Source organism: Narcine bancroftii, chromosome 7 (assembly GCF_036971445.1).
Source record: "Narcine bancroftii isolate sNarBan1 chromosome 7, sNarBan1.hap1, whole genome shotgun sequence".
NCBI lineage: Eukaryota > Metazoa > Chordata > Chondrichthyes > Torpediniformes > Narcinidae > Narcine > Narcine bancroftii.
Genome location: NC_091475.1, coordinates 149,730,274 through 149,757,206, shown reverse-complemented (window position 1 = coordinate 149,757,206; position 26,933 = coordinate 149,730,274). Strand labels below are relative to the sequence as shown.

The window sequence follows — 26,933 nt, the reverse complement described above, 5'->3', positions numbered from 1 at the left end:
CCCCCACCTCCTTTCCCAGAAGCTCCTCCCTGTGCTGCGATCAAGTAAAACTCCTCATCCCGGAATGATTTCCTGCGGCACCGACCGGTTGTGGGCCGCTGGCCCGGGGAGGCCCTGACTGCGCCCGCCAGTCAACATTGGCCGTCAGCCTGTGGGATCCGGTCCACTCGTTCGCCTGCTGGCGCCGCCGGCCCGATGACGTCAAGCACCCGTTACCTGCGAGCCGAACCCGTATGTTCCAAACTCAACGGTCGCCGTTCGAAATGGGTTCCCACCACCGGCCTGCACGGCAGCGCTCGATTGTCCCACAATGCACTGCACTACGGTGGCCGGATCAACCCCTTTTCCACAAGCGAATGCTGGCGGGGTTTAAAAAAAAACGTGGAGCTAATGGTTGAGCGTTTCCAGCCCTGTGTTTTTAGGTGTCAAAGTCCGCTTCGACAACAGCTCTCTCGATCAACTGAATGAAGCATAAAACTCTGCAACTATTTGTCTCTGATGATCCAACCAAGGTAAAGTAGATCCAATGGAGGTGATATTTCGCCTTGAAATTAAAAGGGCCACAACCTATTATTTAACGTACGACCAAGAGAAAATTCGACCGAAATAGCATTGAGCACCGCTTGTCAGAAAGGACGCGTGAAAGAAGAACAAGGGTCGTTGGTCACAGATTTATTCTCATGCCCATGTATTCAAAAGACTTGTGTCTCGTCATTCTTCCAACCAACATGCATCACCTGTCATTCACGGCATTAATTTGCTTGTATCCTGTCGTAATTTATCGTTATCCTCTTCACTTCCAAATACTGCCAAGTTTTGAGTCATCTATGAAATTAGAAAATGTGGCTTGCGTTTCAAAGTCCAGGACTCTGGATCATCAAGTGGATGCAAAAAAAAAATCATGGAGAATGCTAATAGGCTCTTCCCACCCGAAGCAGACTCTCACTACATCCTCAGCCGGACACAAGGACATTGTAGACTTTCTGCTAAACCTTGGAGTGCCAGTAGATCTTTTGTCGGACTCTGGCTTTACCCTCCCCTCAATTTGGTCTACATGTTGTCTGAGTCCAGCGTGCTCGTTGAATGAAGTGACAGGAGAAGGTATTCGGTTTCACAATCAGTTTATTACAGAGCACAAGAATAAAGCTTAACAGAGCTCTGGTTCAGTCGTTAGTTCATAGGTCACCTGCTCAGTGAGCTATTCCCCAAGACTGACTCCTACTGTCCAGTCTCTTCTGTTTATATAGATCAACATTGTTACATTGACCAGGAGTTGGCTTTCTTTGATAGACTCATTGCATAAAATTTATCTCAAGCAATTTCCTGCTCTGCACTTTATCGATGGTGTAGACCTCCTATCTTAATCCCCAAGGCCAGAACATCCTGTTGTTTTGATCAGAAGTCAATTCATACCCCAGATATTTCTAATTATTTCTTTGTTCTCGTCTGGCCATAGTCTTCTGTTCTAATCAACACCTCCCGTGTATCCTTATGACTTAATTATTTCTACTAAATTGGTTTATCCATTTTGTTTGTCTCAGACATTCTCAGTCATGGTAGTCTTATCACTTATCTTTGCAATCCACTTATCTTCCTGCCACTGGCCTGTTTCAGAATAAATCACTGTCCCTATGGTTCCTCCAACCTCATCCTGTCTAACTTCTCCTATCTGTTATCCTTTTTCTCCCATGTTTGCTTTACAATTAGCAGAGTAACCTTGGGGATGAAAGTATTTTCTCTCTTTGTATTTGGAGGCAGCAAATTCTACACATACTATAATCAGCCAACTTTTCTACATACTGTGGCTGTTACTTAATTGCATTAATATTTCCCTTAAACAGTATAATTGAAGTAAATAGTAAATTGTTACATAGTAATGGATTAATGAATACATAATTAATAGTACATCGGCATATTTTCTATGATTACTTAACCCCTTGGTTCCAACACTTCCCTGCTCTCAATATTCTCTCTCTACTACATTCTATAACTTGACACCTTATATAGCACCTGATCAAACATCTTTTGGAAGTTCATGTACACCACGACGTTTGCATTATCCTCATCAAAAAAAAACATGAAATTGATTAAATACAGCCTTCGATTAATCTATTTCTCACCTGGCCTGTGGTTGCCAGGTTTATCCTTACTACCCTTTTTAAATAAGGGAGTAACATCTGTCCTCCAGTCCTGATACACACTCCCAACTTCAACCCTGTTCAAGAAATATTAGTTGTCTGTGTGCCCATGATTTCCTTCTGTATTCCATTGCCAAATTGGCCAGGCAACCACATATTTGCTTCTGCTCACTCATTCACCCATCAGGTTTTGTCGTTTGTTTAAACTTATGTTTTAGCTCTCTACATTAGTATTTTGGGCAAGGGCCATAATTTAACTTGTAACCCTGCATTGTCTTAGTGTTGGTAAAGTTCAACATGAGCTGCTGTGTGCAAAATTAATCTGCAAGATTCATTAGTACCCATACTGTTGTAAATAGCTATGAATTCCATGAGTAATTATTTGTCCCCATACTTCATTGAAAGCCACTTTCTACCAAGTTGCTAAATAATGTATTGTGTTTCTTACAGCTTGCTTGGGCAACTTTAAGGATACTGTCCAACCTTGAGTATATCTAGTGGAGAATTAGGCACATAAGAGGAATTATACTGATCAGTGACTGGCATGTACATGGCCTTTTACCAGACAATGATGACTTTTGTCATGTCTTCAGGAATGTGCTTGATCTGATATAAGCTACATGCAAGTCCAGGTGCCAAGTTGTTTCAAGAAATATTGTCATAGAAAGAGCAGTTTTACCACTATTTGGGCCACTTAAAACTTGCACCACTTCAAGCTTAAGGATGATGTTAAAATTGGTATTTCAGTTTAGACCAGATAGTCCCCTTGATATTTTTTCCATAGTGATTTGATTACATGTTGCAGGAAACTGGCAACTTGTTTTGGAATAACAAATGGACAATTTAGTCAAGATAATTTCCACCTTGATTTATGATTTGACTCCCAACATTTCCAGCTGGACTGGGCAAAATTGCAGTCCATTATTGTTTCCTGTCAATAATGTGACAAAAGTATTTCAGGACTGTAGTGAACTGGGAATTCTCTACTGTTGTGATGCTGTAAGGACTGGCTCCTCCCATATCCCGATATAAACCCTGGACCCCTGCCAAAACCCCAGTTCACAGACCATGTGTGCCATTCTTATTGATTAAAAGCATGTTGTACTCTCTGGTCTGAGTGCTCTCGGTCACACTACAATTTTATTCATTAAAGAACGGAATGGAAGCGCTGTTGAAGCCTGCGATGCTCCTCATCGACCCTCTATTTGCTGTCTGGAGTGCTTCCAAATGCACCTGTCACCCACGCAAGAGATCTACTCAACAGATGTGCTCAAGAGGTCGGTGCTCCTCTCTCGCGTCAGACCAAAAGGATTCCTGATCGTCAGGGACTGTACAACTTATGCAGCAGCTGTTGAGAAGCTGAAGCCCTGTTACATGAGGCCCCAAAATTTCATCCTAGCAAGGCATCAACTCTTCCAACTGAAGCAGCGTCCTAGTGAGTCCATTGAGGACTATGTCCTCATCCTACGAGCACTCGCGAGGAACTGCGGGTATGAGGATGGCAATGGCCTGAGAATGTGAGGATGAGCAGATCAAGGATGCACTGGTCACTGGGGTGCAGTCCAAATACATTCAGCAGCAGTTGCTGGAGAAAGGGAGCGCGGCGCTGCCTGACAATTTACTACTGGCCAAGTCACTGAAGATGGACCAACTGACAGTTTGGAAGGCGGCAGCATCCTTCATGAGGACCTGGGTTCCAGAGCGATACCACATGCTGCATTGGCAGCCTCGAGCACTAAGGGATGCTTCTTCAGGGGTCAACAACAGCACCCAAAAACTCGATGTCCAGCTAAAGACTCCATCTGCTCTGGTTGTGGTAAAAAAGGGGCACTGGGTGAAAGTCTGAAGGGTGAGGGGGAGCACTGAGAGGTCCAACGCATGCGTGACCCCTTACGGGCTGATGTGAGCCCAAAACCCAAACCCATGACCTCCCAGTCCCAACGTTCTATGCCATGGCCTTCCTGTGAGGCTGCACGGAGAGAGCAGCGATGTGGGAAAACCTGGCAGCCATCCTGCCATGTTTCAAAACTGGCGCCACCTTCATCTGTCGAGGAGGGAATGCGGCCATCTTGCTGCACTGCGTGGTCTCCATCATCTTGCTGGCGTTCAAATTCTGCGTCATCTACAATGGTGGAAGGAGGAGGAGGAGGGCACCTCGTGGCCCCCGCCATCTTGCCTGCAAGAGGATCTGAACGGGTGGAGCGACTCCAGTGAGGGGAACGATGGCGTCTCCAGAATCTTTGCAGCAATGATGATGGACCAGGAAATACCACACCAACTGAACAAATTCCACGATAAAGATGTGGGTTAATGGGCATTAACATAAATTAATTGACTCTGGCTTGACTGAGAGCTTCCAGGATGCAGAGAAAGTTCAAAATATCAATCTCAAAGTGTACGCCGCTAATTATAGTATTTATTTAGAACCCCATACGCAGTCTGTCAATATTCAAGAACATTTATCTTTACAGGAGGGGAAATTCTGTAAGTTCAAATGTGTCTACTTAAGAATTTATGTGCTCCGGTTTTGCTGGGTCTTGATTTCTTGTGTCACTTTAAAAACATGACCCTGGAGTATATTCTGGTCTTCTCCCTCCCATTACAGTTTGGAATGGAAGTTCCCAACGTTCCGATGTCATTTGCTGTCTCTCCCCACCTCCTCTGTTCCCCAAACTGAGTGCCGATTGCAGACCAATTGCTGCAAAAAGTAGACGCTCCAGCGTAGAGGACCGGGCATTCGTCAAGGCTGAGACACAGCGACTGCTCGATGAGAACATTATCGAACACAGTACCAGACCATGGAGAGCACAGGTGGTTGTCGTAAAAGGGGAAGAAAAGTCCAGGCTAGTAATTGAATATAGACAAACTATTAATCGCTTCACACTTCTGGACACATAGCCCCTTCCTCGCATTTTGGACATGGTGAACGAAATTGCACAGTACAAGGTCTATTCGACCATCAACTTTCAAGCTGCTTACCACCAGTTGCCAATCCGTTCCGAGGACTGTCCCTACACCTCTTTTGAGGCTAACAGAGACTATATCAGTTCCAGAGGGTCCATTTGGTATCGCAAATGGGGTCTCAATCTTCCAGAGAACAATGTACCGAATGGTAGACAAATTTAAGTTGAAGGCCACCTTCCCATACCTTTACAACGTTACAATTTGTGGCCACACTCTGGAGGACCATGATGCCAACCTCCAGAACTTTCTCTATGCAGCTAAAGCCTGGAACCTCACTTACAGCACCAGTAAGTGCATGTTCAGGGCTAGACGCCTAGTCATCTTGGGCTATGTGGTGGAGAATGGCATCATTGTCCCTGACCCCAACAGGATGCTCCCCCTATTGGAACTCCCAAGGACCATGAAGGCTTTGAGGAGGTGGCTGGGCTTCTTCTCATATTATGCCCAATGGATCCCTCAATATGCCGACAAGGTCCATCTCCTCCTAAAATCCACTTCTTTTCCACTAACAACCGAAGCTCAAACAGCTTTCAACTATGTCAGAAGCCATGTTGTAAAGGCCACCATGCACGCGGTGGACAAAAATGTACCTTTCCAGGTGGAAAGCAATGCTTCAGATGTAGCCCTGGATGCAACCATTAATCAGGCCAGTAGGCCAGTTGCATTTTTTTCCAGGAGCCTATGTCAGAATTCATAAGTGGAGAAAGAGGCACAGCTTTTGTAGAGGCCATCAGGCAATGGAGGCACTGTAGAGCTCATCGAAAGAATCAAAGACTTGTTGATCCAAACCAAGGCTTTTATTAGCAAAAGACAGGAGCTCTTCACAAGTGGCTGACCAGTCCGGAATGATCCGACCTGGCTAGGGACACAACCCTTTAAGGCCCAGACAATAGGCATGGCTTAGCTCTCAGCCAATCGCTGTAAGCAAAGTCTAGATACAGTAACTATATACACTATGTACATTGGTGATAGATCTGTACTATCACAGGCACTATCTGGTGAGTATGAAATTCATCCTCCTCATGGACCAGTGATTGGTGGCTTTCATGTTTAACATAACAAGGCAAAATTAAAAATGACAAAATTACGAGGTGGAGGATCGAACTCTTCACCTACAACTATGACATAAGTCTACCAACCTGTTTCCCTCAATGAGCCTCCATGTGCCCTATCCAGAGGAAGCTGTGCCGCTGCACACACCAGCCAGTTGCGATCATTGCACAATGAACTCTACCATCCAGGTATTACTTGCATGGCTCATTTTGTCAAGGCACGCAATTTACCCTACTCAATTGAGGATGTCAGGGAAATAACCAGGTCATGCCAGGTCTGCACAGAGTGCAAGGTGCACTTCAACCGTCCCTGAAAGGGGCACCTGATAAAGGCATCCAGGCCATTCGAACAGCTCACTGTTGATTTTATGGGACCCCTCCCCTCTACAAACAGGAACGTGTCACTGTCATTTACGAGTTCTCTTGTTTCATGTTCACCATTCCTTGCCCAGACACATCCACACCATCCATCACTAGGGCCGTAGACTCTACTTTCGCCCTGTTCGGGTATCCTGGCTATATTCATAGTGACCGGGGCTCAACATTTATGAGCAAAGAGCTATTCCAGTTTCTGCTGGTGAGAGGCATTGCATCCAGCAGGATGATTAGCTATAACCCCCCGGGGGAACGGACAGGTTGAAAAAGAGAACACTACAGTTTAGAAGGCTGTAAAATTGGCTCTCCGTTCCAAAGGACTTCCAGACTCATGCTGGCAGGACGTCCTACCCATGGCACTCCACTCCATTAGGTTGCTACTTTGCACTGTGATTAATGCGACTCTCCACAAGCTGAAGTTTTCTTTCGCGAGAAATTAAACATCTGGGACAACCTTCTCGTTTGGCTTACAGCACCAGGTCCAGTCCGATATTCTCTGCTTTCACCCTCAGGCTTCGTTCAAAAGGAAGGGGTGAATGTAGTGAACTGGGAATTCACTACTGGTCCGACTTTCTAAGGATTCCACCCCGCACATATCCCGATATAAACCCTGGATCCCCGCTAAAACCCCCGTTCATTCCACAGACCATGTGTGACATTCTTATTGAATAAAAGCATGTTGTACTCTGTCTGGTCCTGAGTGCTACAAAGACACAATGAAATGTTCAGCTATGATTTTTCTCCATTGAGGATAGGTTTCCTTATTATTATCATATGGTATAATTAAGTTGGTAATGATGAGGATGAGCAGACTGTGTATATTTTTTTTCTCCACTATCTTTGCATTAGTATTGTCACAATGTCTCCCTGTGAGGAAACAGAAACACCCAGAGGAAACCTCTGTGATTACAGAGTCAAAAAAAACCCATGCTCATATTACATAGAGAGCACCAATGATCAGGATTGAACATGTCACTGAAGCTGTGAAGCAATAGCTTTATTCACTGTGCCACTGAAAGTAATGACCCAGTGCAGACCAGGTGGTTGAGCAGAATGATTCCCTAATATTGACTGGCACCTACTGACTGGAAGAGGGATAGATGGGGCTGAATTTGTCAGGTGTGTACAAGAAGGATTCCTGACACAATATGTGGAGCAGTCGACTAGAGGAGAGGCCATACTGATTCTGGGGAATGAACCTGGTCAGGTGGTGGACTTCTCAGTGGGGGAGCATTTTGGTGAGTGACCACAACTCCCTTAGCTTCAATATAGCTATGGAAAAGGATAAAAAAACAGTCAAACTGCTGCTCAACTGGGGAAGGGCTAATTATGAAGGGATGAGGCAAGAACTAGCAAGAAAAAAATTGAAAACAAATGTTTAAGGGTGAAAGCACAGAAGTAATGTGGAGGAAGTTTAGGGACCATTTGTGCAGTTTCTTTCGTCTTTTGTCTCCATTGAAAACAAAACTGCTGAAAAAGAAATTTATTCCAAAAAGTTTCATTTTTCCAATTTTATTGAAACAAAAAATTAATTCTCTTCCTTCCCTTTAACAATGAAATCTCCAAATACAAATGTGATGTTTCTTTACACCAACCCCATTGTTTCATACCAATGATAGACCATTTTCAACCAAAGAAGTGCAGATTGTCCACTGGAGAGTATATGATTAAGAATGCACTTGTTTCATTGTTACTCTGGCGTCACATTAAACAAAACTATTATCAATCTCAGTCTTGCTCATAAAAGCACAATGTATGAATCCAATAGTTCATGCCTTGTTTTCCCTCCATCTAATACAAATTGTAAATATCACTGGAAAAATATCACCTTTACTTAAATATCTTTCACAGCCATAATCACATTATCCACATAAAATTGCAGAAAAAAATCAGAAAAGATGTTAAATAAAAACTTCAGCAAGAATTAAATGAGTGAAAAATGAGTCCAATTCAAAAGACCCTTTTGACTGCTGGTGACCAGATTCAACATTCTCATCTTCTAGCTGCAGCTGTCAGGGTTATTATTTTCACTAATAAGTGAATTAACAAGAGTAATATATAAAAAAATTCCACACATGCCATCTTCGACATTTACAATTGTTGAAACTTTTTCCAATGAAGCTTCTTCAAATATGCTGCAGATAAAAGTGGAAATAGGTGATATTTGTTTCATGCAACAAAATTTTGCACATAAATTATACAGCAAATTAATCATACAGTAATAAATCACAGCTTTTTTTGATTATAAATGATTGGGTATACATAGTACCAAAACATCCAAGCATTGGATAGCTAAATAATCACTTAATTTTAGCATGCAACCTGTAGTTTCTTTTTTTTAAGAAATCTATGAAGTATTTTTATTTGAAGTAATTATCTGATACATAATAGGAACAAACATTCAGTATTTGTGATTCAGATAATACTTAGTCATCTAGAAGAGTAAAGCATTGGCAAAGATTTCAAGATTTTATTCCATTATTTAATTCCAGTCTTCTCACCCCTACCCCCCCCCCCCCCCACATATGCATATTAAAACCTGATCCATTTGGTAGGTTCAGCATCTCCCCCCACCCCCCCCCACCCCACCCCACTTAAGATGGTAATTAAAGATAGTTTGTTGTTTTGAAATAGAAAGCATTATTTAGATAAGAATCAAATTTATTCATACCCCAGGTTTAATTCTACAAACCAGACAGGAAAATGGAAAGCTTGCATTAATGCAGCAACTTTAATGACTTTCAAATAACAAGGAACATTTAATAAGTAATAAAGGCTTTTGAATTGCTGCCATAGTCTGTGTGGACCATGTGACATTATTGTCAGTTATCTCACAACACAAACTAAACTTCCAATGGGCTTTAAATTTGCCTGCTAGGGAACAGCAGCTGTGCACACTTAGGGCTCCACAGCCCCAACCACAATTAGAGGCACTGTGCTGGATCTAAACAGTGGACTGTAGCCAACAGTAAAGATATGTATGCCAATCCCTCATTAATTGCATAATCAGTATTATTTTTATGATCATTATCAGCATGTATTAAAATCAACAGAACTAATGAGATAATTTGGACCAATTTGTAAACAATGGTTGTGAGTGATCGGTGGCAATCCATTGAAAAAGGATAATATAAGAGAAACACATTGCTCTGAAGGAAAAAGACAAACTGCCTCATTAAGTTAATCAGAGACCTTTTGGCATTCACTTTGACACTCTTCTCGTGCTTATAAAGTAGGTCAGGTTGCACTGCAATCTGTTTATGGTGATACTCAAGCTACACTTCCTTTTAAAACTAGGATCACCCTTCAGTGGAAAGTTGTACATTAATATTAAGGTATCCTATAGTTAACAAAATACAAGTTTAGACCATACTTTAAATGTACTTAATCAACAATAAATACTGGTTTCAAAATTTGAACCCAATGCCTGGTTCACTGAGTTTGAATATTTGTGTGCAACATCCACTTGTATTGTAATTTTGGCCCAGAGTTAGACTTGTTATTTTGAATCATTCAATGAAGTCAATATTGTACTTAAAACATTGTCAGTATGTTTGTATTGAAACCCCCAAGATAACATATATACACTGAAGGATATTTCATGTAATACCATTAAAGCATTAGCTTTGCTCATTTACTTCATGTTATATTTCTATTCATATAATTTGTCCAGAAAGTAATTATTTGGTCACCTTTGCTTGGAAGAATTCAATCCAGTGTACATCAGACAGAGATTCTCCTCCCGATGAGTAGAGGACAATGTCTTTGAATTAAACACTATCTGAGATCAACTCCTTCTAGTTTTCGGATAACTCTGGATCAGAGAATATGGTCAAATAGAGGGCTAGGTGGAGCTAAAGAAAATTCAGCAGTGTTTTCATTGTGGCCACCTTCCAGCTAAAGCTGAACAGCTATCAACAGATCTACTTGATTTAGCTAATATAACATCTCTATCCAAGATAGGATGCATCATTCAATTTTATTTTTAAGATTATCTCTAGTTTAAAACATCAATGACACAAATATGCACTCACTGTGGTTACTGACACTTTATTTCAAGAAAAAGCAGAGGATTTTGTCGATGAAAGTGAGAAATAAAAACTCAATCCTAGCTTGTCTTTGAAACATCTCAGTAATCTGGGCCCAACGTTACTTAACTCTCAAAAGATGCAGTAAAATATATCAGCAGAAATTTTTATTGCTCAAATAATGGAAAACAAAATCTACACAATGTTTGAAACTGTTCCTCGACAATTAGTGTTTTGATGCTAACTGCAGCAGTATGCACTCTAAAAGGTTATTTCTGGTATCAGCTTTCTTCGACAAATAATAGACATACAAATAGCTATTTTGTCTGGACCATAATGGTTTCTTTGATAAATGCTGTTGCACAAATGGATGGACCATTTCTAATTTTATTATTAGTATTATCAAGTATTATTCTTCATGGCATCTATTTTCCTTCACTAATCAAAAGGTGTCTCACAAGGATCAGCAGTTAACTCAAGTGTTTTGCAAACAGGTTAGTTTCAGTAAGTACCAGAACAATTCTCTTTCCCAAGATTTGTCCTTCCAACTTCAAAACAAAATGCTGCTAAACCTACTTAATATTCCGTCTAGTTTTATAATGTTTCAACTATTTTGCTCAAATGTAATTGGCTATTGCAAAATTCACCGATCAGTCATTTCAGTTCAAGAAATCAAACATTGTTATCCAATGGCAGCAATAAGGGCAATTTAAATTAAGAAGGAAATCAATACTTAACTTTTATAATATTTACTATTCAAAAGAAAACCTGATCTGAATTTCAGCAATGAATGCTGAATGTCTGGTAACTACTACCCATTTAATAGCTTGGAAACTAACCAAATTGCACATGTATTACATTTGCTAAAAGTAGTGACACCTTTACCAATATTGTGTGGTTGCTACAAAAGTATTATTGAATTTTTTCACTTTGTAGAATGGGAAGAGGCTTGAAACAATTATAATTACAATACCATTCAATAGGGTGGTCAGTATTTAAAGCAGAAATTCACAAGTTTCACATCACATGCACTCAAAAGAAATACATTTTTAAAACCGTTCTCTATATTCAATGGGTCCAGTTCTTACATAATAGATTAATTTTGCTCCTGTGGTTTAGCTTATAAAGGCAGATATGCAAAGAAAATTCAACAATAATGAAAATAAGAGAACAATTCATAGGAGGGGGGTAATGTACATGCTAGATTTAAAGGAAACAAAACCCTATAGAAATGTATGCATTTTCAATTCACATTTTGGAAATGATCAAGATCCTCCTTCTCGTGCTCTCTTTCACAAACCGCTTCACATTACAGCTGATTAACAACCGTATAGGCAAACACATCATCAATGGGCCGTGAATTTGGCAAGATTACATTTCAGTGTTAAACTTCAGGAACATTCAGTTATTCTACAGTCAGCACAAATTGCACATAATGGCTAAAGTTTTGGACAATAAATTCATTGTCTCTGCCCCCAAAAAACTCAATTACACTGGTTCAGCTTGCATTCTTAGAAAATATTTTCCCTGATTTCAAGTCATATAACGAGTTATAGCTCTCAGGGCATATAGGAGTTCTGCTTGCATACGCGCTTCCATCAACAGCAAATTAACATGAATCTAAGGAAATCAAAAAGAAACATACTTTTACTGATTGTTCTCACTTGGAACTGTGGGTTACAAGTTAAACAACAAAGTCTGCAGAAGGTGTAATTGAGTGCAATATACACAATGCTGGAGAACCTCAGCAGGTCAATGCAATGGGATAGAACCAATCTTTTGGGCCTGTGCTCAGGCTGCAATGTTGGTTACATCCCTTTGCTTCCTATAGATGCTGTACGACCTGCTGAAGTTCTCCAGGACTTTCATGCATTGGGTGTGACAAGTCATCCCTTATCTGGAATGATGTTAAAGATCAATAAAGGGCTCCCGTTTTCAAGATCTTGTGCACTTTTGAGGCCACCAGATTTAAAAATAATTCTCCATGGTTTTTCCAGCAAATTAAAAATGACAAAGAAATGATAAAATTTGAAAAGTGGAATTTCAATTTTTCATGCAAAATAAAAATGAAAAACTTTAAGTAATAAATTTCCTTTTCAAATCATTTCAAATTATGCAATTAACAAGACAAACTGTATTCTGCTTCAATTATTGCATTAATTGACACTAACTTAAATATAGAGTACCCTGTATTAATCAGTAATAATAGAGAAATGAAACCATTTGTAGATTTTCATATCAAATTAAAAGGTACAGGTGCAAAGTCAAGTGCAATCAAGTTTAAAATCTTTAAAAGTAACCAACTACTTTGGCCTTTCATTTATAGTTTGATTTAAAAAAATTCCACCAGCTATTTTACTTTTAAAAATACTATGAAGAAATTGATCAAAAATTATAACACTATTAACATCAGGATTAACAGCTCTTAAATCAAGGACATGCTTTAATTTTATCCAAGAGGCTACACATTCAGAGTATCTCACAAGTTCCATGAGTGGAAAGAGGAAATCTGGGGCTGGATTTCATTGTTTTTAGGTGATTACTATAATCCAAGCTCATCATGGCACAGTTGAAGGTGCTCTAATGGGTCAAAAGGCAGATTCCAACCACAACTGACCAATTATGTCCTGTGAGCAACCAGCAATTGCCAATTGTTCACAATACTTTGACCTTTTGTACATCTAAGTAAACACACATGAAAATTATCTGGAACTATTGACCAGTGTAACTATTGAAAACACCACTGATGGAACCTGGCAAGTTTTTTTTTAATTATAGATTTTCAACATCTGAAGTTTTTTTTTATTTTGCAGTGCAATAAATTTGCTTTATAGATGACAGCTCTATTCCAGTGCTGGCTGACATCAGCAGTAACTGCATTCATTTGAATGAAGTCGGTGACCTTGTGGAAATTGGTATTGACAGGCAAGTTTTTGAATTGTTTATTAATTTAACCATTTTAAGCATTATGAATCACATTTTTTTTTAAAATAGGCATCAATTTGAACTGTTTTCAAAAGGCTTCTGACTATCAGAGATAAGTTAGTTTCAAAGCAGTCAACACCAGCACAGTTATCAAGACACCACCCAATGTCAACTGGTCTCCGAGTTCAATCTGTGTTAGGACATGCCTCTTGGGTGTTGAAGGAGTGTCAATTGGCCCTCTCCTTTTGAAAAAAGTAGTATGAACAAAGATCATAAGTAATGTCTGGCCAATGGGCTGCAACATCCCAACATCTTGCAACATGATCCTGTGATATTTTAAAAAGCTGGAAGGCTAAATATCTGACAAGGTCACTGTTCAAATGGAAAAAAAAAGATGTTTTTGCAAAGGGATGAATTCTGCATCAAACCTTGTAAAAAATATACTAGCCCTGGAGAATTACAAATGATTTATCCTGACATTTCTTCACTTTTTAAAAACGAGGAATCTAAAATATTGATTTGGAAGATTGAGCAGCTGTTCAAGGGTAAACACATGAAGTATTTTGACCTTGTGGGTCATTATATTAATTCCTCAAAAGTTGAGAACACAAGAATTATTATTCTGGCAAATTATAAATTCCAAATGGGTCATATATACTTTATAGGTTGTGCATTTGATCAGTCCACTTTAACCAAAACAAAAAAAAAACAACTGAATAATTCACTCCTAAGTAACTAATGTCATATTTTAATCCAAAGCAGCAAGGCAGCAAGACAATTCAAATATTTTATTGAAAAATTTAAGTGCCTATCAGACAAAATCTAATATTGACCCTCTTAGGAAAGTGCTGGTCAGTTTAAAAAGTTTTACTGAGCACCTTAAAAGATGATATATAGCTAGAGAAGTCAGTGGTAGTAGACCATTACAGCAGTGGTTATTTAGAACCATGGAAGGAGGAATGAAGGAACTACAGAAATGCAAATTTCCCAGAAAGAAAATTATATACATTGGAATGAGAACAAGGAGAGGTTTAGGTAAGAACTGGGTGCTGCAGGTATAAGTGTTTTTTTTTTTAACTTTTGACTCCATCTATCGAGGTGGAATCAAAATAAGGAAATACTACATTCTCATACATTTGTTGATTGCATCTAAAAATGAGGAAAAAAATACAGAGGTTACATTTCAGATAGAAAAGGCACTGATGAGGCAGCAGAATACTATGTACAGCAGAAGCCTCCTTGTATTTTCATGATATTAAATGTTCTGAGCAGTTCCTGAAATGGGCAGAATATCTTGTGATTTAAAGATAGACCAGTTTGGTTTGTATATGAAGGAGCTTAGAAGGGATTGGACTGAAATATCCACAGGGGACTTGAAATAGTCATGGACAGGATGTTTTGTCTTGTGAGAAGGGGTCCTCTTAAAATTTCACCTCACTTTATCAATCTTGCATCCAAGGATGATCAGTTTTTGAAATCTGATTTCATGGCTCTTTTGAAGAGCACTACCTGAATATTTTAAGGGAGAATTGGGCCAAATTGTGATAAGGTAAAAGGTTACCTGGGGTAGGCAGATTACAGTTAGGTCAACCATAATCCACTGAATTCTGGACATAGTTCAAGTGGCTTACACCTATCCCTAAATTGTGTGATTATAGTTGAAGCTTACAACTTTTCTGAATAGTGAGAGGAAGCAATTGGATCGGATTCTTGATCCTCTGCTTTACTCAGGTACCAGCTCTAGAAATTAATGTCAATGACTGGGTCAACAGGTGGCAGTGTATGCATGCAAAGCACATTAACCACTTTCACCAAGAAACATTTTAGTCATCAGATTTTGCCAACCTGTTGCTTGTTAAGAGTGATCAGAGTGCCCACAAATTTCTCTGCATCAAAATAGAGCAATGAAGAGGAAACTTTATTGCTCTATAAAGGAAGAGGTTAATGTGTCACCTAGCTTTAAAAGCTTTAGGAATATGATGATGTATAAAGGATATAGGAAATGGAAAGCATGCAAACTGTCGAGAACAGACTTTCCACCCACAATTTTGGGAAAACCCTTTTCTGAAGAAAAATCGGAATCTAACTTTCGACAATCAAAATACTATTAGGTTTAATCATTCCAAGAAACATCACATGTCCACCCTGCACACAATAGGAGACAATATTTAAGTTGATGCTTAATTTTACAATCACTACTTAGGCAATGAACTGTAGATCACATGCTTCAAAGCTCCAACCCAGTGAGAAAACAATCCCGCTAACACAAAAATGGGGGAGAACCAGCAAAGAACATGTGAAAGCCAATAAAAATATTACTGAGAAGGAAAAATCTTTAACACTTTAGTTAGTCAGAAAGAAATGCTGCCTGACTTTGATCCACTCACCTTTTCCGAATGTTTGAAATGCCGCCAATAGCTGTCGTACATGCGTTTTGTGGCTCTTTCTGGGTAGCAGGTCACTGTTTTGATATAAACCTTCAGACTCCGTTCCAGCAACTGATTGACTTCACCATAATCATAATCATCATATCTTTAACAAAAATAATGCCAATCAATTCCAATTTAAGGCTTTTCCGGGTACATTTAAAAAGATGGTGGTAATATTAAAAAAAAACGTTTGAGAATGGAAACAAAAGTTATGGGTGAACCGTTGGTCCAAGACCAAGGGGCTTTAACAATTCCGCGGACTATTTTGAGGGCCATTAGAGAAGGGCAATAAGCATAGACTTGATGACGTTAGCCACGTTGCACTAATTTGAGTCACCAATGAAACTGCAGCATTTTCTGAAAATGGTTTGTAATTGTGCTAGATGAATCAACTCTAATAACTCAATTTAAAAGTTGTTTTTTTACATTTTAAGTAAATAGTCCACTCACATCTGATATTCAGTGTCTAGTTCTGTTTACATTTCAATATGAAGATTATTGATTCTGCACAGAATGCAAGAAATAGAATTATAGACCTTTCAGCTCCTTGGGCACACTTCACTTAACATGGTCATGGTCATTCTTATTTTTGGCCGAAACAAAATTTTTCTGCCATGTCCTCCACTTCTATGTAGTTCAAATATGTACATGAGCCTTGAAAATATACATGTAAAGACTGTTGCCATGTATTAAGAAAATAAGGAACAATCTTTGAAATACTTGTTTATTTTCTTACAATAGATTATATATAGTTCAAGAGTGATAGAGCAGTTTAAAGCTTTGAAAGAATGGTGCAGAGAAGATAATATGCAAATATTTTACAATAGTTGAGGGATAAGATAGAATATCTGCAAGAAGTTTGAATAATGGGCATAGAAATCTCTAGAAATGTTACATGATTTAGGGTCACTGGCTAAGATGCAAGGCACAACATTCAAGAGTAAACAAGTGGACAGTGGTAGACAAAGGGTGCAAGGGAAAGGGAGTAGAAAAGATAAAGATTACAAGGGCAAATGTCAATAAAAGGATTTCCATTCACTTATTTTAAACAAATTGTACCCACCAGTCGAGTTACTACCTCAGAACACAATTTTTTCATCTATATTTCTAACTGCAACCTCTCTTTTAGTGTGCTCAATTGAGGGCTTCTTGTGTTTTGCACATTTACATTTTTCACAGACCTTGATAAAGATTTAAAGTTTTAATAGGGAAGATGTAGCACTGGACTTTCAGATTATGAAGCCCCACCTTATTCCAAACATGCAATGAACATAGTTCCATATAGCTCGTCTTAAAGTGGTCGTATCCACATCTTCATGTATGGCCATGGTGTTGTAGGTTAGGTTGCGAACCATACGAAATTTTTCATCCAGCAGTTGACCAATGTCAGAATAAAGCCGATTAACTAAAGAAAAACCATGATCCTCCCAGGAGTAGTCCTGAAAAATAGTAAGTAAAGAGCAAGAAAGAGGAGAGAATAAACAAGGAGAAAAATTATTATCCCAAGAAATAAATATCAAAACAATGAAAAGAAGCAGCATCTCATCTTATTTTGTTAGTCAAGCCTGGAAGGAGAGAACAAATCTGAAGGTATGATTGGACAGGAACTCACCCAGACACCCATGTCTCAGGGATTCAGATAGCCTGGTCCCAGGCAGTAGGCTAACTCTTGGCATACTGGCATATTCCAGTGAAATACACAAGCTCTCCTTCCATAAATGACCAACTGTGTTACAACCTTCAAGTTCCTGGTAGTCCATATTTCTTCTCCTGGAATCAGCTCATTGAGGCAAATGTGAAGGCACACCAAAACCTCTACTTTCTTTGGAGTCCAAGTTGAAGGCTCTGTGAAACCTCCACAGATGCAATGCGGAAAGTATACTGACTGGTTGCAGCAAAGCCTAGTTGGGGAATAGGACTGCCAAGCAATGCAGAAGGTTACAAAACACAGTCAGGCCCATCACAGACTACAACTTTCCATCCATTGAATACAGTGAAGTCAGCCAACATCATAAACGGCCCCCATCACCCTGATCACAACTTCTTTTTACTGCTACCTTTAGACAGAAGAAGCAGAAGCCTGAAGAGTAGTACCTCCAAGTTCAAAAAGAGTTTATTTTTAAACAACCATCAGGCTATTGAACATCCCCTTGTTACACTAATCAGGGATGTTTCTAAACACCACAAAGTTCTATCTGGACATTTCATGTTTTTTTTTGGACTCCGGTAACTGAATATTTATTATCCATCTGTTACCTTTTTGTATTTTCTCTTTCATTTAAGAATTATTGTAATTTATAGTTTCTATAGTTTTTTTTTAAATAAAGTACCTGTTCAGCTGCATCAAGCAACAATTTTGGAGCATATGTACATTGAACAGATGATAATAAATTCATCATCACCAATTCAACCAGTAATTCAGTAACCTGGACTAATGATTCAGAGATGCATTTAATTAACCACTTTTCAGATCTAGGAAGTTATTGGAATTGGAAGGAAGGGGAATTCAGTGTGGGGAGTGGAACAAGAACAGGAGAGGAAGCAATTTTAAATGAGAGATGAACATGACGTAATGGGCTAAACTTGTTCAAATTCCTCCATAATCCATAGAGAGAGAAAAAAAACCGAGGCTTCGTATATGAATAGTGAATGAGTGAAGCTTTATCCTTGTGCTATGCCCAGGAAATGCATCAAAGTGGTGAATGAATTCAGGTTTAATTCCCTGAGATTTTATTATTAGGATAAACAGGTAGGAAGGTTGTATGTGAATCAAGAATCTTGTGGAAGAATGATTTTTTTTCATATTAAAAAAAACAAACCAGATGATGTTATAGATCTATTGTGATATACTAATAAACTTTTCAAGGAACGTAGCCCCTGCTCCAACTTCCCCCACCCACCACCACCAGTAACATGGGGGTTACTTGTATTGGAGACTAACCCGCTATGGTTCAGATACACTTGTAATACTTCTCCACAAATCGTATATAATCTGGCAACTCAATTTTTCCATATATTTGGCTTTCATTCAAATTGAATCTTTTATTAACAGTTTATGGAAATTTCTATTTTTCTTGCTCTCATATCAGAGGTAAATTACCTGTGCCCGGAATGTAGGTAGCTGATCATCTCCTTGTCGGGCAAAATCTTTATACCCAAAGCTTGGGTCATCTACATAGCGAGATATAGAAGAGGTTGGAATCCATTCATCTTCATAAGCTGTGGGTCATCAAGTTCAATGCACAAGTAAAGTAAGCAAGAAGGATAAATGTAACCTCTTCCCGCAGTAAAGAAAACATAAAGCAAAACCAGCAGGATTTTAAAAGATCTGGGAGAGCAAAGAAATAGGGATATATTTCTGACTAACAGTAATCTGATTAACTCACAAACATGCAGTTAAAAGTAATCAATATGCTGGAGTAGATATGAGCAGCATTTATATCATCTTGCAAATTTCCAACCACACTTTTTTTTTTAAAAAACATCCAATTTATCAATGCACTTCCAATTAATGTTTTGGAAAATTATTTATTCTTAGGCCTCCATGCAATCAGTTCTGCTCTTTATACCAGACCAAACATTTCCCTGTGCCACTCTTAATTCCCTCTTAACTTATTGTGCATGTTGATCTTTCATGCTGCAAATAAAACGGTCACATGAAATGGATAGTCAACAGAAAAAATAGTTAAGCAGTAAAGTGGATGAGGTACAGTATCTTTTAGGTTTAAGGATCTACTGTCACTTCAATTTGCTGTCTGATAGGAGGTTCTTCTCCCTCAGTGTTGATTGGACAGCACTTTTCCTAACCATGCAATACAGACAAAAAATATTCAATAATAAATATGCAAAGTATGAATCAATAAATTAGTCTTTGATTGAGTTTATTAATGAGAAGTCTGATGGTGGAGGGGTAGCAACTGTCACTGAACCTGCTGGTTTGAAACAAAGCATTTTGTAACCACAGAACAATTACAGCACATAAATATGCCATCTCAGCCCCTCCAGTCCATGCTGAACTATCTCTTTTCCTAGTCCCACTGACCTGCACCCAGCCCATACCCATCCATACCTTTCCCATCCATGTACCTACCCAAATTCTTCTTAAATGTTAAAATTGAGCTCGCTTTAGCTGGAAGCACGTTCTACACTCCCATAACTCTGTGAATAAGTTCCCCTCACATATCCTCAATGGGAAAAGCGTATCTACATTTATTCTGTCCATCCCCCTCAATCATAAATACCTCTGTTAAATCTCCCCTCATTCTTCTGCACTCCAGGGAATAAAGTCCTAACCTGTCAAACCTTCCCCTGTAACTCAGTTCTTGAAGTCCAGGCAACATCCTAATAAACCTCTGCACTCTTTCCATCTTATTGATACCCTTCCTGTAGTTAGGTGACCAAAACTGCACACACTACTCCAAATTTGGCCTTGTTCTGTGCAATGCCAATGATCCAAAATCAGATTTTCTGAAATCCTTATTTATCAAAAATTTTTTCAAAGGCAAACTCTCCTCACAGGTTGAAAAAAAATTCACTTGACTTGAAATTAGAACGACGATTGTCCTTGTTTTAGGTAACTCCCTCCCCCTCTTTCTATTTCTTTTCCTTCCCTTATTAACTGTTCTCTCCAACTCTTCCCCAAATTGTGCGTCGCTGTCTCCCAGCCGCAGTGGTCGGAAGGATCCCTTGTCCCAGCATCATCAAGGAGAGCAGCCTCCCAGGCAGCAGCGGGGATGCCAGGCTCCCAGCAGAAATGGGGATCCTGGGCTTGGTGATCAGCGGCAGCCAACATTTATTTGTGAAGATTAAACATTATTTTAATGCTTTAAAAGCCTTCCTTTGTTGTTTTTGGTTGCTTAAACACTGTTACATGATATGCTGTTGCTAAATGGGCTGTTTTTTAAAAAAATGACCAGTTCTCCGAAAAAAAAGTTTATCCTGACCATTTCAGATAATCGGAGTTATACTGTACAACTTTAACATCCCAACTCCTGTACTCAATACTTTGATTTATGAAGGCCGATATACCAAAAGCTCTCTTTAAAACTCTATCCACCTTTCACGCCACTTTCAAAGAATTATGTATCTGTATTCCCAGATCCCTCTGTTCTACCGAACTCTTCAGTGTTCTACCATTTACTGTATATGTCCATTCTTGCTATGTCCTTTCAAAATGAACACCTCACACTTGTCTGCATTAAACTCCATCTGCTATTTTTCAGTCCATTTTACCAACCGGTCCAGATCCCTCTGCAAGCTTTGAAAAACTTTGCTATCCACAACACCTCCAATCTTACTGTCATCTGCAAACTTGCTGATTCAACTTACCACATTATCATCCAAATCAGTAATATAAATGACAAACAACATTGGTCCCAGTACCGATTCCTGAGGCACACAACTAGACACGGACCTCCAATCTGAGAAGCAATCTTCCATCATTACTTTCTGGCTTCTCCCATCCAGCCATTACTTAGCGTCTGAACCTTCCTGACTAAACTCCCATGTGGGACCTTGTCAAAGGCCTTACTAAAGTCCATGTAGACAACATCTGCAGCCTTTCCTTCAACAACTTTCCTGGTAACTTCCATGAAAAATTCTAAGATTGGTTAAACACGATCTACCATGTACAAAGCCATGTTGATTATCCCCAATCAGTCCCTGCCTATCTAAATAATTGTATTTCTGATCTCTTCGAACACCTTCCAATAATTTACCTCCCACTGATGTCAGGCTCACCAGCCTACAATTTCCTGGGATAATTTTGGAGTCTTTTTTTTAAAACAATGGAACAACGTGAGCTACCAACCAATCCTCTGGGACCACACCCATGGCTAAGGATATTTTAAATATTTCTGCCAGAGCCCCTGAAATTTCTGCATTAGCCTCCCTCAAGGTCTAAGGGAATATCCTGTCAGGCCCTGGGCATTTACCTATCCTTATTTGCATTAAGACAGCAAGCACTTCCCTCTTTTTAATCTATATAGGTTCCATGACCTCACTGCTTGTTTTACTTACTTCCCATGACTCTGTGTCCATTTCCTTAGTGAATACTGATGGAGAAAGAAATTCAAGATCTCTCCATCTCCATACAAAACTGACCACTCTGATCTTCAAGGGGTCCAAATGTGTCCCTTGCTGTCCTTTTGCTCTTAATATACCTGTAAAACCCTTAGGATTTTCCTTCACATTGTCTGCCAAAGCCACCTTATGTCTTCTTTTAGCCTTCCTTATTTCTGAGGTTTTTCTTGCATTTTTATACTCCTCAAGTACCTCATTTGCTCCATGATGCCTATACCTGCTATACACCTCTCTATTCTTAAGAACCAGATCTCCAATATCCCTAAAAACCAAGGTTCTCTATACCTTCTAACCTTGCCTTTGACCCCAAGAGAAAAGTACAAACTCTGAACTCTTAAAATTTCACCTTTGAAAGTCCTCCACTTACCTTGAACATCCTTGCTCGAAAACAACCTACCCCAATCCACGCATTCTAAATCCTTTCTCATTCCCTCAAAATTGGCCTTTGTCCAATTTAGAATTCCAACCTGAGGCCCAGACCTATGCTTTTCCACAATTAACTTGAAACTAATGGCATTATGATCACTGGACCCAAAGTGTTCCCCTACACATACTTCTGTCATCTATCCTGTCTCGTTCCCTAATACGAGGTCCAGGATTGTCCTCCCTCTAATTGGTCCCTCTATATATATTGATTGAGACAACTTTCCTGAACACAGCTGATAAACTCCAAGCCATCCAGCCCTTTTACAATATGGGAATCCAAGTCAAAATGTGGAAAGTTAAAATCACCGACTATCACAACTTTGTTTTCTGCAGCTGTCTGCTATCTCTCTACAGAATTTGCTCCTCTAATTCTTGCTGACTATTGGGCGGTCTATAATCCAACCCCATGAGTGTGGTCCTATCTTTTCCATTCTTCAGCTCCACCTATATACTCTCTGTAGACGAGCCCTCTGTCTGTCCTGTCTGAGCACAGCTGTGATATTTTCCCTGATGAGCAATGTCATTCCTCCCCCATTCATCCCCCCCCCCCCCACTGCCCCCATACTATTGTGTCTAAAGCAAATGGAAGCACAGAACATTGAGCTGCCAGTCCTGCCCCTCCTGCAACCAAGTTTCACTAATGGCCACAATGTCATAATTTCACATGCTCTAAGCTCATCTGCCTTTCATATAATACTCCTTGCATTGAAACAGATGCACCCAAGAACATTTCCAACATGTTCAACCCGTTGACTTCTAACAGTCATGCAATTTTAACATCTTTTCCCTCCCCTTGCAAATCTAGTTTAAACCCATCGGAACAAACCTGCCTGCAAAGATATTAGTCCCCATGCAGTTTGGATGCAAACTGTCCCATTGGAACATGTCCCACCTTCTCTGGAAGAGAGCCAAATGATCCAGAAACTTGAAGCCCTCCCTCCTACACCAAAATCTTCAGCACCTGTTAAGCTGCATTGTTCTTCTATTTCTAACCTCATTAGCATGTAGCACAGGTGGCAATCCTGAGATTTTATGGGTGGTGTGGCTCCTTGAAGATTGTTGCTGCTCTCCAAAGGAAGCATTCCACGCAGATGTTCTCAATGCTGTGGAGAGTTTTGCCTGTGATGTACTGTGCTGTATCCACTACCTTTTGCAGTACTTTCCACTCAGAGGCATTAGTGCTCCCAGTCTAAGATGTGATGTAGCTAGTTAGCACTTTCCACTACACATTTGTAAAAGTTTTCCAAGATTTCCAATTACATACCCAACCTCCACAAACTCCTGCAGAAGTAGAGCCGCTGACGTGCTTTATTCACAATAACAATAGATGTAGGAAAGGTCCTCCAAGATAGTAGCTCACAGGAATTTAAATTTGCTCTGATCCCCCAAAGGTAATGGGATCAGACAAACCTGGTTTTCCCTTCCTAAAGTCTGCAGTCAGCTCCTTGGTCTTGGTGATATTGAGCATGAGAGATATTATTGTGAGTACACCATTCAGCCAAATTTTCAATCTCTCTCCTGCATGCTGATTTATTGCCCCTTTTTATGCAGGTCTCTGTGATGGTATTATCAGCAAATTTGTAATTGGTGGTGTTGTCATACAGAGCCACACAATCATAGGTGTAAAGTGAGTAGAGCAAGAGGCCAAGTTCACAACCCTGTGGCGCTCTGGTGCTTATGGCAATTGTGGAGGAGATGTCTGCACTGATTGGGGTCTGAAGGTGAGGAAATTCAGGATCCAACTGCACAATGGGGTATTGAGGCCCAGGTCCTGAAGTTTGCTTATTAGTTTTGAGGGGATGATGGTGTTGAATACTGGTGTAGTCAATAAAGAGCATCCTGATGAGTCCAGATGTTCCAGAGTTCTCAAAGTTCTGAGTTATCTGGATTAGTTTGTGCCATGCAAGAGGCATAGGCAAAATATCAGGTTTCCCTTTCATTGATGGATACTTGCAAATCTACCAGTTAAGAAGACCTTGAAGAGATTTTCAAGGAAGTCCCATGCAGAATGCCTCATCAAAAGTGCAGAGCTAGAAATGTCCAAAATCCCTTATAAAGGGCTTCAATAATGAATTAAAAACCCTGATACAGTGGTTTTCTAATCAGAGAAGTTCTTCAGTCAACATACTCCACAATTAACTATATTAAATATCAATTACTGTATCAGTATACATCTGAAGGTCGAAGAGGCACAAATCCTTTTCATCAGTCACAGATATAGAAATGGGATAGTTTGGACATATTGCTAGTTTATCAGAGTTTTGTTCAAAACTTCAATGCATAATTCATTTGTCAAAATACAAAGCTGATGAAAACAAACTTCACTTGCTGCTCTATAACAAGTAAATCAATTACTATCTTAATCAGCAGTATAATGGGTGTGGGGGGGGTACATAGACAGTTCAAAGAAAAATACTGTGGGATTAGTTGCAACTCAAATGGGCAAGGGCTTTCCTTTTGTACTTAAGCAGCTGCTTTCCTAAACTCTTACAGCAGATGACACATTTAGTCAAGCAACCACCTCACAGCTCAATTCTGACCCCTGGTGTTCCAGATTTTCCACATCTAAATACAAGGGATTCACTCATACAACATATGTATGGAGTTTCCATATCCTTCATCATGGTCAGCAACAAGGGGGGTGCATTCATGGGCATGGACCCCCGAACAAGGTGCTGCACCCCCCCCGCTGCCATTTCACAGTCATACCCACCCCCAGCCGCGTTACTAGCGTGCGTCCAGCGTCACTAGCGTCTAGATACTCGTGACACTCCACCCACCCCTGGCTGTGGCCGTCAGCACAGGTAGGTCTCATGTATCTAACTGCACCCCACTCCCACCCCCATCCCATCGGCACATTTTTGCTCAGCAGTGGGTTCTGTCGACTGAGTTCTTGAGTGCTGGAATGTGCCCACCTCTAACATTCGTTCTGGTGCCAACCCTGTCCTTCGTATTGCTGCATGGATTTCCCCAGATGCTCCTGATGCAAGGGTCAAAATTTGATCAGCCACTAAGTTATTCCTATGTCTAAGTGAATGTTAAAATCAGAGGAGAGGTGGTTGAGAGCTGATGGAAGTGTGGGGAAAACAAAATGCAAGTGGTGAATGGGTGTTTGATAGCATAAATACATTCAGGGGGCTGTAGGGTCCTTTTTTTTTAGTTTGATCAATTCAAATTAAAGTTTACAGAGCATTTGGAAAGGAAAGTCAGAACTGAAAGCTTTTGAGGAGGTTATGAAAGGAAAGTGACAGTCAAGTGCAGAGTATGTATATAGAAGAAAAAAATCATTCTCCTATTTAAAATGTAATTTTACCATCTTCCGACAGTTAACCAAGGACATCCTAGAAGGCAGAAAAGTGAAGAGAAAGGAGAATTCCTTTTCCTTAATCTGAATTTAAAGTCATTAATTCATTGTTTTGCATCAGAATTACAGCTATATATTAAATTTTAAAAATGAGTGCAAAACAAAGTGAGGTGGTGTCTGTGGTTCATTGTCCATTCAGAAATCTGATGGCAGAGGGGAAGTACCACCATTGGGTACAGAAATAGCTTCTGTACAGTTTCTTCCTGCTGCACTTCAAATCTGCATCATCACCCAAGCAAAACCAAGGTACCAGAGGTGCATTAAAGCAGTGGTATATGCAGCTGGGCACAAGCAAACATTATATGGGATCAAATATGTAAAATATGAAACCATGAACAAAAGGTGCATGACTACAAAATACTGGTAGAGCTATTGAAAAGTCCCATTTTTTTTCTTATTTTACAATCATTGCCAATTTATTACTGCATACAAATTCTTCTCCATTGTAAGAGTGACAGAAGATGTTGCCTTTTAGATGCATTTAATCTGTGCTGGTTGTTTACAAGAGCAATCTAAATCTCCTTTCACTTCTCTTGCTTCTCTCTTTGCTTTAAAATGTTCATCTGCTTTTTACTTCCAAGTTGCTATGGACTCTGCCTCCATTACTCTGGAGTAATGCACAATAACCTGCTCCAATCACCTTTGGCTTTCATATTCAAAGTTTCACCTGGATTCAGAAGCTGTAAGTTTAAGAGGAAAGAACTTGAGTGGGTGTGTTAGTTGGTGAGAATTTATTTTACTCAGGAAATCTTGTATTTCATTTCCCTTGTGTTAAATGTTCAAATGAAAATTATTCCAGTATTAAATCTCTTCCCAAACTATAATATCCATACCTTTCTATCATCCAGATTTACCCATTCTGCATAAACCTCTAAGGCAGAGGTTTTCAATTTTTTTCTTTTCACTCATATACTAACTCAAGTAATCCCTATGTCATAGGTGTTCTGTGATTAGTAAGGGATTAATTCTTAATTCCTAATTTAGAAAAATATACAATCTCACATTCATGACTGTATACAAAACTCAGATGATCTTCTCCTTAGGGCACTGAGGTGATGTGAAATTGGTTCATTTTCTGAACTATTAATCCTATTAATACCTCAACACATTTCTTTTATTAGTATTGCAAATTGTCTATCAACTCTGTATGC

The 26,933-nt window shown here is 39.5% G+C and overlaps 2 protein-coding genes and 1 long non-coding RNA gene across 11 annotated transcripts in view; 1 reads left to right on the top strand and 2 right to left on the bottom strand.

Moving 5' to 3' along the window:
- cwc15 (CWC15 spliceosome associated protein homolog) overlaps positions 1-446 on the bottom strand; it is a 47,018-nt gene extending 46,572 nt beyond the window's left edge. For 2 of the 5 annotated variants that reach the window (XR_011342088.1, XM_069890801.1), the window contains exon 1: positions 217-446. The gene's annotated coding sequence lies outside the window, so the exon portion shown is untranslated. The other 3 variants (XM_069890797.1, XM_069890798.1, XM_069890799.1) reach the window with 3 other exon arrangements.
- On the top strand, positions 43-25,878 carry LOC138739207 (uncharacterized). Its single transcript, XR_011342089.1, has 3 exons — positions 43-512; positions 13,371-13,482; positions 25,745-25,878. It is a non-coding gene; the product is annotated as an uncharacterized lncRNA (long non-coding RNA).
- The window catches only part of LOC138739205 (sestrin-3-like), a 96,367-nt gene continuing 77,459 nt past the window's right edge, over positions 8,026-26,933 (bottom strand). For 3 of the 5 annotated variants that reach the window (XM_069890794.1, XM_069890793.1, XM_069890796.1), the window contains 4 exons: positions 19,012-19,130; positions 17,160-17,350; positions 15,870-16,014; positions 10,564-12,177 (listed from right to left, as the gene is read on the bottom strand). In XM_069890794.1, coding sequence (XP_069746895.1) covers positions 12,091-12,177; positions 15,870-16,014; positions 17,160-17,350; positions 19,012-19,130 — 542 coding nt within the window. In that variant the 3' untranslated portion in view covers positions 10,564-12,090. Of the gene's footprint in view, positions 8,665-10,221; positions 12,178-15,869; positions 16,015-17,159; positions 17,351-19,011; positions 19,131-26,933 lie in introns of those variants that run through there. The other 2 variants (XM_069890791.1, XM_069890792.1) reach the window with 2 other exon arrangements.